The 9,854-nt window shown below is 44.9% G+C and overlaps 1 protein-coding gene across 1 annotated transcript in view; it reads left to right on the top strand.

Moving 5' to 3' along the window:
• The window catches only part of acsf2 (acyl-CoA synthetase family member 2), a 33,115-nt gene extending 27,454 nt beyond the window's left edge, over positions 1-5,661 (top strand). The window contains exons 11-16 of the mRNA XM_002939575.5: positions 2,320-2,427; positions 2,530-2,681; positions 2,968-3,109; positions 3,205-3,315; positions 4,903-4,971; positions 5,102-5,661. Coding sequence (XP_002939621.3) covers positions 2,320-2,427; positions 2,530-2,681; positions 2,968-3,109; positions 3,205-3,315; positions 4,903-4,971; positions 5,102-5,152 — 633 coding nt within the window. The 3' untranslated portion in view covers positions 5,153-5,661. The remainder of the gene's footprint in view (positions 1-2,319; positions 2,428-2,529; positions 2,682-2,967; positions 3,110-3,204; positions 3,316-4,902; positions 4,972-5,101) is intronic.
• The last annotated feature ends 4,193 nt before the right edge of the window (positions 5,662-9,854 follow it).

The following is a 9,854-nucleotide window of genomic DNA, read 5'->3' as shown; positions in this document are numbered from 1 at the left end:
TCTTACTTTCCTTTAGTCTCTGTGCTCTCTACCTTTCCCCCGGTCTCTGTGCCCTCTACCTTTCCCCCAGTCTCTGTGCCCTCTACCTTTCCCCCAGTCTCTGTGCCCTCTTACTTTCCTTTAGTCTCTGTGCTCTCTACCTTTCCCCCAATCTCTGTGCTCTCTACCTTTCCCCCAGTCTCTGTGCCCTCTACCTTTCCCCCAGTCTCTGTGCCCTCTACCTTTCCCCCAGTCTCTGTGCCCTCTTACTTTCCTTTAGTCTCTGTGCTCTCTACCTTTCCCCCGGTCTCTGTGCCCTCTACCTTTCCCCCAGTCTCTGTGCCCTCTACCTTTCCCCCAGTCTCTGTGCCCTCTTACTTTCCTTTAGTCTCTGTGCTCTCTACCTTTCCCCCGGTCTCTGTGCCCTCTACCTTTCCCCAAGTCTCTGTGCCCTCTACCTTTCGCCCAGTCTCTGTGCCCTCTACCTTTCCCCCAGTCTCTGTGCCCTCTACCTTTCCCCCAGTCTCTGTGCTCTCTACCTTTCGCCCAGTCTCTGTGCTCTCTACCTTTCGCCCAGTCTCTGTGCCCTCTACCTTTCGCCCAGTCTCTGTGCCCTCTACCTTTCCCCCAGTCTCTGTGCCCTCTACCTTTCCCCCAGTCTCTGTGCCCTCTTACTTTCCTTTAGTCTCTGTGCTCTCTACCTTTCCCCCAGTCTCTGTGCCCTCTACCTTTCCCCCAGTCTCTGTGCTCTCTACCTTTCCCCCAGTCTCTGTGCTCTCTACCTTTCCCCCAGTCTCTGTGCTCTCTACCTTTCCCCCGGTCTCTGTGCTCTCTACCTTTCCCCCAGTCTCTGTGCTCTCTACCTTTCCCCCAATCTCTGTGCTCTCTACCTTTCCCCCAGTCTCTGTGCCCTCTACCTTTCCCCCAGTCTCTGTGCTCTCTACCTTTCCCCCAACTTGAACTAAAGACGGCTCTGTGTTCTGTGGAGAGGGGCCTGGCTCTATGCCCTCCATGTGGGCACTGCATTGGCATTCCCAGCACAGAGGGACTTTTCTTGGCCTGTGAAATGTTTGCATTCTGTGCTGGCCCAGCTTTGTGGCCTCACTGTCTGACTCTCGCTGTTTGGTTCTCTGTCTGAGGCTTTTTCCCCTCCATCGCGGAGACGCTTTGTCATTTTGGAAGCAGCAGGTAAAACAAAAACATTCTCTCGCTGTGCCCACTTCTGTTTTTCCTGCTGCCTTACCCTCCGAGCGCCAGAGGATCTTTTTCCTGGCAAACCCTCAAACCATACTTCCCGCCCCCCCCAAAACTGGCACTTTCTGCATTCAGAAGTCCAAATATTTGCACAATTTGCCAGTCTCCATTTAGTATATTCTTTCTACATATTTGATCTTCTCTGTAGTTGTGCGAGCCGGGCAGCTGCTAAGGTGTTTTGGAAAAATCAGATCTCTCAGAAAGCTGCCACATGTCTCTTGGTTGTGAGACGCACACACAGGGGCGCCTGTAACGCAGCCAAGGAATATGCGACGGGTGGGGGAACCAATCCTGCATTCTGTGCAAATAGAGCGGGGGCCGAAGCGCTTAACCCCTTTCCTGCTGTAGCCTGGGAGCAGGTTTAGTAGAGGGCATTTGCCCTTGGCTCACTCAAAAGAGGCCCCTTGGCCAAAGACTAGGTACAGCTTAAAGGGGCAGTATACCTCCTGTTCAACATGAGTGCAGTGAATAGCACTTGTGCTATTTCGTCTGTTCTTTTTAATCACTAAAAACTTTGTTTTTTTTTGGTATTTCTTAAGCCAAACAGGGAAACTGAAGCTCCTCCATGTTTGGTCCTTGCAGGACATATTATTAGATTCCCAGTACACAGATAATGCACTGGCATAATGGACTTCTGTTTATATTTGCTTTTGGTCCATTTAATGAACTCATGTTGAACATGGGGGCAATTACATGGGGGGGGGGTACTAGCCCTTTAAAGGGGTAATATTGTTTAATTTTCTTATAAAAACACTAGCTGAAATGTGATTTATTTCCCTTGGCTTCTCTGTTGCTGCCAAAAGCTCCTTGACACCTTCAACAGGGCCCGAATGTGTTTATAATCCCAGTACAAGAAGAGGCATGGCCTAGCTGTCTAGTGGGTGTGGTATGTTAACATAATAGGCGGGGCCAGGCTGTAAATGGCGCTTTCTATAGCATGGGCAACTCCCTAGGTTTACTTAGAACTTCTTGAAGAATTGAGTTAAGTTGTAATGGCTTGAAAGTGCTTCTGCAGGTACCTTTCAAGCAGTAGTCTGGTCCTCTCCATATTTTTTTAACATCCATGTTCTATTTGTGCTCGTACAGATAGGATACGGAACTACAGAAAACAGCCCTGTCACATTCATGGGGTTCCCACATGATGACTTTACACGCAAGACGGAGACTGTTGGTCACGTTGTATCCCACACTGAGGTAAGGGAAGCCCCGCCCCTTTCACACCGGCAAGCCCTGCCTTCATCCTTTCTATATATTCCCTACATAGTGTATGAAGGTCCCAATTTGTTCCTCCCTTAGGCAAAGGTGGTGGATACTACTACAGGCCAGATTGCCCCACTGAATACCCCTGGTGAGCTGCTGATCCGTGGCTACTGTGTGATGTTGGGGTACTGGGGAGACCCTGAAAGGACTAAAGAAGTTATAACCCCTGAAAACTGGTACAGAACTGGGTGAGTTAGTGCAGCAACAAGAAAAGCTGGACTAAATGAGTCCTACCTCGGGCCTTACTTGCTATGGGAGGCTACCAAATTGTAGCAACCAGTCAAATGAGAGTAATTGACAGCCTCCTTTGTCTGGCCCTGCCCACATAATAAATATACATATATAAATATACACATATATATATAACAAACACATAGGGTGCATAAAAAATAAAGATGATGAGGAAACACATAGAGTAAAAAGAAATAAATGGTTGGTGGAGAATTCAGTAACGCATTGCCCATATTCCATCAGAGATGTTGCCACGATGGATGAATACGGTTACTGTCGCATTGTTGGACGTTGCAAAGATATGATCATCCGAGGGGGCGAGAATATTTACCCTGCCGAGATTGAAGACTTCTTGCATACGCACCCCAGTGTTTTGGAGGCTCAGGTAATGGGAAGGGAATGAATGGAGTCACTGGTAGGAAGAATTGGCCAAGGACTTTCCTTGTACAACGACAAACTGCATTGAATTTCCCGTCACAGGTAATTGGAGTGAAGGATGAGCGAATGGGGGAGGAGGTCTGCGCTTGTATTCGCCTCTATGATGGCAAGACTGCGACTCCCGCCGAAATCAAGGAATATTGTAAAGGAAAGGTAGGTACCACCATGGGATACGGAACCACTGAAGGTACAAACAACTTGGCCAATCATGAGTTGTCTGTGCTTGGAAACTGGTAGTTTAATATCTCATTGGCTGGCCCTCTGGCATGTATAGCCATAGTAACCCTGGCTTTGTGGATGTAAACATTTTATTATAAGGGCAGTGCTGGAACTGGGGAGGAATGCGGAGGGACAGAGAAGTGTTATACAGACGAAGAGAGGGGAGTTTAGAGAGGGGTTTAGAGAACGGGAAAGAAGAAGAAAATAGGGAAATGTGGAATGGCGAGAGGATGATATATATTAAATATTGTGGGGGGATATAAAATATGCTGGGGTTGTACTGTGTTTACACACATTATACATAAGGGGGGCTGTTTTGCTGAAGTTCAATTGCCAACCAAGCCATATACTCACAATTTTCATTTTAGATGTCCAGTGGCGTAACTAGATGTTACTGGGCCTTCAGTTTAGCACCCCAAAATATTGATAACTTATATTGAGATATATTGAAACTGCTCACTAATTAGGGCCTCGCTGGGCCCTCTACCATCCTCTGTCACCCTGTGACTGCAGGGTCTGCTCCCTCTGTACTTACACCCCCGTAGGGTTCCTACTTTTGTACTACTTTTGTAAATCCATGCTTACTGGCCAACAAACCATTCAGCAGAAGGATAAGGCAAAATGGCTTTGCTTTAAAGTGGGTAAAACCAGGTAGTGTTGGTGTGTGAGGCTTATTATAACAGTGGGTGTAGTACATCATTGTCGGACTTGTTTTTGGCATGTCCCATATAGCCCCTTCCACAGTTGTAAGCCAGCGTTGCCCCAATTCAAGCACTTTTTTAAAGGGGAAGTTCCCATTTTCTTCTTTGGAGCCAAGGTACCACAGGCGGGAAGCAGAAAGGACAACAAGAAAGGAATGAGTTAGTAACACAAATTAAAAAAGGAACATGGTAAGAAAAAAAGGGAGAACTGAGAATATTGTATTAAAAGTAGAAGGAAAGCAGAGGAGGACAAAGGGAGGTAAAATAGTGTAATGGGAAGAATTAATATGTGTAGGGGGAGAGTAGAAAACATGAAGAGAATGGGATGAATAGCAACAAAGCTTCTGCTTAGACTTCAGGCTTTTAATTGAAGTATGATGTAGCGAGTGCTATTGTGAGACAACTTGCAATTGGTCTTAATTTTTTGCAGTTTATGAATTATTTAGCTTTTGTTCTGCATCTTTCAACATTGGAATTTCAGCTTGTAAGCGGAACGGGAATATGAATAGAGAAGGGCCCACATAGACAGATAAATAACATAAAGTAACAATAAAAATGGAGTATCACAGAGCAATAGTTATTTGGCTGCCAGGGTCAGTGACCCCCATCTGAAAGCTGGAAAGAGGCAGAAGAAGAAGGCAAATAATTAAAAAACTAGGAAAAGTAAAAAATAAAGACCAATTGAAAAGTTACTAAGAATAGGCCATTCTGTAACATGCTAAAAGGTAACCTAAAGGTGAACCGGCCCTTTCTGTTCCAGATAACCTCAGTTTATCCCTGTGTTTCTGATGAGATTTCTCTTTTTTCTTTCTGCCGACAGATTTCCCATTTTAAGATCCCACGTTACATTGTGTTTGTGAATGAGTATCCGCTCACCGTTTCTGGAAAGGTAAAGCTCAATTTGGCGAAACGGGTAGAATGTGCCTCGAGGCGGTAGAAGCTTCAGGTATTGGGAATGGGACGGGGACTTTGCCGGGGACACTGTGTTGGTTTCAGCTTTCGTTCTTTGTCTCTTCCAGATCCAGAAATACAAACTGAGAGAGAGAATGGAAAAAGAGCTAAACCTGTGATGCAGTAATGACTTTCTTAGTGCCTCTCCTTGTTCTTCCTAAGCTTACGCTTCTCCTTGCACCTTCACCTCATCTCACTCTGCGCCTCTGTATTCATCCTCCTTAACCTGCCTATACGTCTCTTGGCTAAAGGTGGCCGTGCAACTTTTGGATGCATCTTTTCAAAACGGAATTTCATTGTTTGAATTATTTTGTAAGCCTTGTATGTCATTTTGTGCATCATTTACCTTTTGTGCATAAGCTAAACACAAAACTGAATGTACCCAAGGGCCCTCATCTCTGCCGTCCCAGATAAAGAGTTACGTCCCTAATTCATTGTGATATACATCCGGGGAAACCCATGTATATTCCATTGTGCTGCCATCCATCAGTTTGTCCCACCCCTCAGGGGAGGTCTGCTCCATCAAGCTCCTCCCTAAATCTGGCACAATACTGTCACTCTGCGCTGTAGAGATCATGCTTCGTTATTGCTTTTATATTTTTTAATAAATGTTTTTATGTGAAATGCTGAAGGTGAGTGTTTATTATTTATTATTATACACATCAAAATGTGCGATTAACTAGGAATGCACCGGATCCAGGGTTCGGCAGGATTCAGATCTGGCCTGTCCCAACCAAATCCAAATCTTAAAAATCACGTGACTTTTGGTCACATGAAAACACAGAATTAAAAAACTTTTTAAGCATGCATTTCTATTTAACCCTTCAGTTGGGATTCAGCTTCAGTTCGGTATTTGGCAGAATCTTTCACAAAGGATTCAGGGTTCGGCCGTACCCCAACATAGTGGATTTGGTGCATCCCTACTATTAACAATTGATCCTTTTTTTAATGTTAAAGGGGTTGTTCACCTTTGAGTTAACTTTTAGTATAATGTAGAAAGTGAGATGAATTTCAGTTGGCCTTCAATTATCTCTTTCTAGCTTTCGAATAGGGGTCACTTGCCCCCGGCAGGCAAAAAAAAACACTATAGCTGAGAGGCTACAATTTTATTGTTACTGTTATTTTTTATCACTTCCTATTTAGTCCCCCTCCTAAATGTATTCCAATCTTTATTTCAAACTACTGCCTGGTTGCTAGACAAAATTAGACCCTAGAAACCAGATAGTTGCTGAACAAAAAGCTAAATAACCAAAACTGTCTTAGAATATTACTGTCTATGTCAGTGATCCCCAACCAGTGGCTCAGGGACAACATGTTGCTCCCCAACCCCTTGGGTGTTGCTCTCAGTGCCCCCAAACCAGAGAGTTATTTTTGAATTCCTGACTTGGGGGCAAGTTTTGGTTGAATAAAAACAAGATTTCCTACCAAATAAAGCCCCTGTAAGCTGATAGGGTGCATAGAGGCCCCTAATAGCCAATCACAGCCCTTATTTGGCTCCTCCATGAACTTTTATGGTGCTTGTGTTGCTCCCCATGTCTTTTTACATTTGACTGTGGCTCACAAGTAAGAAAGGTTGGGGATCCCTGGTTTACGTCATACTTAACAATTTAAAAGTGAACTACCCCTAAGTACAGATAGGGACAAACACCGAAGGCCAAATGACCTGCAGTCACCATTCGTCCCTGTTGCAGGGAATTCTAGGCAATGCTGCAGCGCTGTGCAACTCCCGGGACCTCTCCTATAATCACTGTTGCCTGTGGTAGAAACTTCACTATAAAATGAGTTTACCCACCCATAGTTTATGATCCTCCTAGTGGAAAATGACTTTATACATGGCTGATACATTTTGCAAGGAGGTGTGAGAAGAAGGCTTCAGAAGCCAGTATTACGCAGAATTAGGCTTTAATGGCCAGCATCAGCCTGTCTGGGCACACAGAGAAGATTTCATTGTGTTAATTCATAATTCTGCGTTTCTGCCCCTCACTGCGTACAAAACACTGGGCAGAAAACAGGGTGTTGGCCATTTCTCTGCTATTAGCCTTAGGTAAGTCTGCTCTGTGCCCCGTGCTACACCTTGGCTAGTCCTTGTGGCTCCAAAGGGGTTTCTACTTTTTGAGAAAGGTGGGTGAAATGTACCCCAAGGTAGGTAATGTCTGCGTGCCAGTGGGCATAATACGTATTCCTTCCTGTCCCTTCTCTCACCCATAATTATTGTCAAAACCAGGGACTGACTGAAAACAATAAGATTTCTTAAAATGAGAAATTGATATAGTTTTGCAACTATCAATATCTAACTATCTAATATGCTCTATGATATTATAAGGGATAATATACCCCCTACTGTAAATGATAAGGATATTAGCAGTCACTGAGGGGTTCTGTGCCCATATAAAGGCACAAGGCTGCAGGCTGAGTTATACAGGGAACTCTGAGTATCACTCATGTATTATAAGGGATAATGTACCCCCTACTGTAAATGATAAGGATATTAGCAGTCACTGAGGGGTTCTGTGCCCATATAAAGGCACAAGGCTGCAGGCTGAGTTATACAGGGAACTCTGAGTATCACTCATGTATTATAAGGGATAATGTACCCCCTACTGTAAATGGTAAGGATATTAGCAGTCACTGAGGGGTTCTGTGCCCATATAAAGGCACAAGGCTGCAGGCTGAGTTATACAGGGAACTCTGAGTATCACTCATGTATTATAAGGGATAATGTACCCCCTACTGTAAATGATAAGGATATTAGCAGTCACTGAGGGGTTCTGTGCCCATATAAAGGCACAAGGCTGCAGGCTGAGTTATACAGGGAACTCTGAGTATCACTCATGTATTATAAGGGATAATGCACCCCCTACTGTAAATGATAAGGATATTAGCAGTCACTGAGGGGTTCTGTGCCCATATAAAGGCACAAGGCTGCAGGCTGAGTTATACAGGGAACTCTGAGTATCACTCATGTATTATAAGGGATAATGTACCCCCTACTGTAAATGATAAGGATATTAGCAGTCACTGAGGGGTTCTTTTACCATATAAAGGCACAAGGCCAATAAATCTGATATAATTTTTCTTCTAAGTTCCCGTAAAGACTTTAGGTTATATTTTTTTGGCATAGTCCATATCGGAGGGGGGGCAGGGGGTTATAACAAACTCAAGGTGTGTCCTGCTTATGGTTCCTCCCCCTGCATTCGTGTGAGATGTGGAAGTGCCCGTTCACCTGATGTCCATGGACTCCTGCCTAAATTGCTAGCTCTTGTACTAAATGCTTTGTATGGTTTGGGTAAAGTATCATTTTTCTGTGTTTCTACCTTTTTGAACACTATTGCAGTTGTCTTTATTAATATATGCCCTTTGTATCTCTGCACTGTTATACCTTTTGTGATATTAAATATCAAATCCAAATTGCGTTCTTTGGGCCTCTGCGCTGATTCCTGTTTAAGTGTTAATTAATCACTGCTGGCAGAAACCACTTTTTTTTAACCCTTTTGCTGCTGGGGTGAATGGGAAATTAGAGGAAACTAACCCTTTAGCTGCGGTGGAGCCAATCGTGTTTGACGTGTAGCAATTTGGGGTGTCTCTTAAAGTGGCGGCAGTGAGTTTTTGTGGGTTTTACAGTATCAGGGCTAATTTGGAAGAGCGCAATTAGGCAGGTCTAGTGTGAGTGATGGACTGAGTGTGACACATGTATTTCTGTATATTACGCCTAGGTCACATGAACTGGCTCACATGAACTGGGTTCTTGGGACTTCAGTTCCCAGCATCCTCTGTGCATCATCTGTAGAAGTGGAAATTGTGATTACTTGAAACTTTTGCTACTCTATTCCCTGTCAAGTCTTGGCAGAGACTACCTAGCCTCAAAATGGTGCAGTCAGCAGCAGGATGGGATTTTCTGTACCCCTCCTAGTATGGTAGTTCAGCACCAAGTCCCCTTAACCATGCCCCTTCTCAATTGTTCATCCTCACAAGTATACACAGGTATGGCATCCTTTCTACTAATGTCTGCCAGAGCTCTTGAGAATTTGGGGGTTCAGGCCCAGTGCTTAGCTTATAAGAAGGTGAGAGACTCATGAAGACTGGACCCTAAGAGACACCCTCCCATAGTGCCAGAGCCCAGTCAGGCAATAACCAGGGTTCCTGGCAATGAAACAGACAGAGAGTGTTTATATAGCGCCAATCAGTGTGGGACAGGTTGGGCGGCACCGTGGCTCAGTGGTTGGTTCTCCTGCCTTGCAGCGCTGAGGTTCCAAGTTCAATTCCAGCAACAGCGCTGTGAGGAGTTTGTATGTTCTATGTGTGGGTTCCTTTGGGGTGTTAACCCTCCGCACGTAGAACATACAGGTAGGTAAATTGGCTTGTCTCTAAATTGCCCTTACTCTGTGTGTGTGTGTGTGTGCGTATGGGGTAGGGAAGCTCCCTGTAGAAATAAAAGCTCCTTGCAGTGTTGGGGTCGGAATCAAACTCGAGACCCCAGCACCGCAAGGCGGCAGCACTAACCACAGAACCGCGGGGCCCTTTTGCGCGCGCAGCCTTTTTTTTGGGTATTTATCATTTCTTTCATGTGAAAAAATGAAAACATGGCTGGATTTGAACCCATGACTTCTGCCCTGTAGCAGCGCTGTCTCACCCACTGAGCCACTGAGTCACACAGTATTTGTGGCTGTTCCCCTGTATATAAAGATAAACTAACTGCTCTATATAAGGGTTAATCTTTATATACACAGGAACTAGTGCAACTGCTGTGCAATCTGGTGGCTCAGTGGGTGAGACAGTGCTGCTGGGACACAGGAGCCGTGAGTTTGAATCCGGCCTGACTTA

Source organism: Xenopus tropicalis, chromosome 10 (assembly GCF_000004195.4).
Source record: "Xenopus tropicalis strain Nigerian chromosome 10, UCB_Xtro_10.0, whole genome shotgun sequence".
NCBI lineage: Eukaryota > Metazoa > Chordata > Amphibia > Anura > Pipidae > Xenopus > Xenopus tropicalis.
This window is presented reverse-complemented; position numbering and strand designations above follow the sequence as displayed.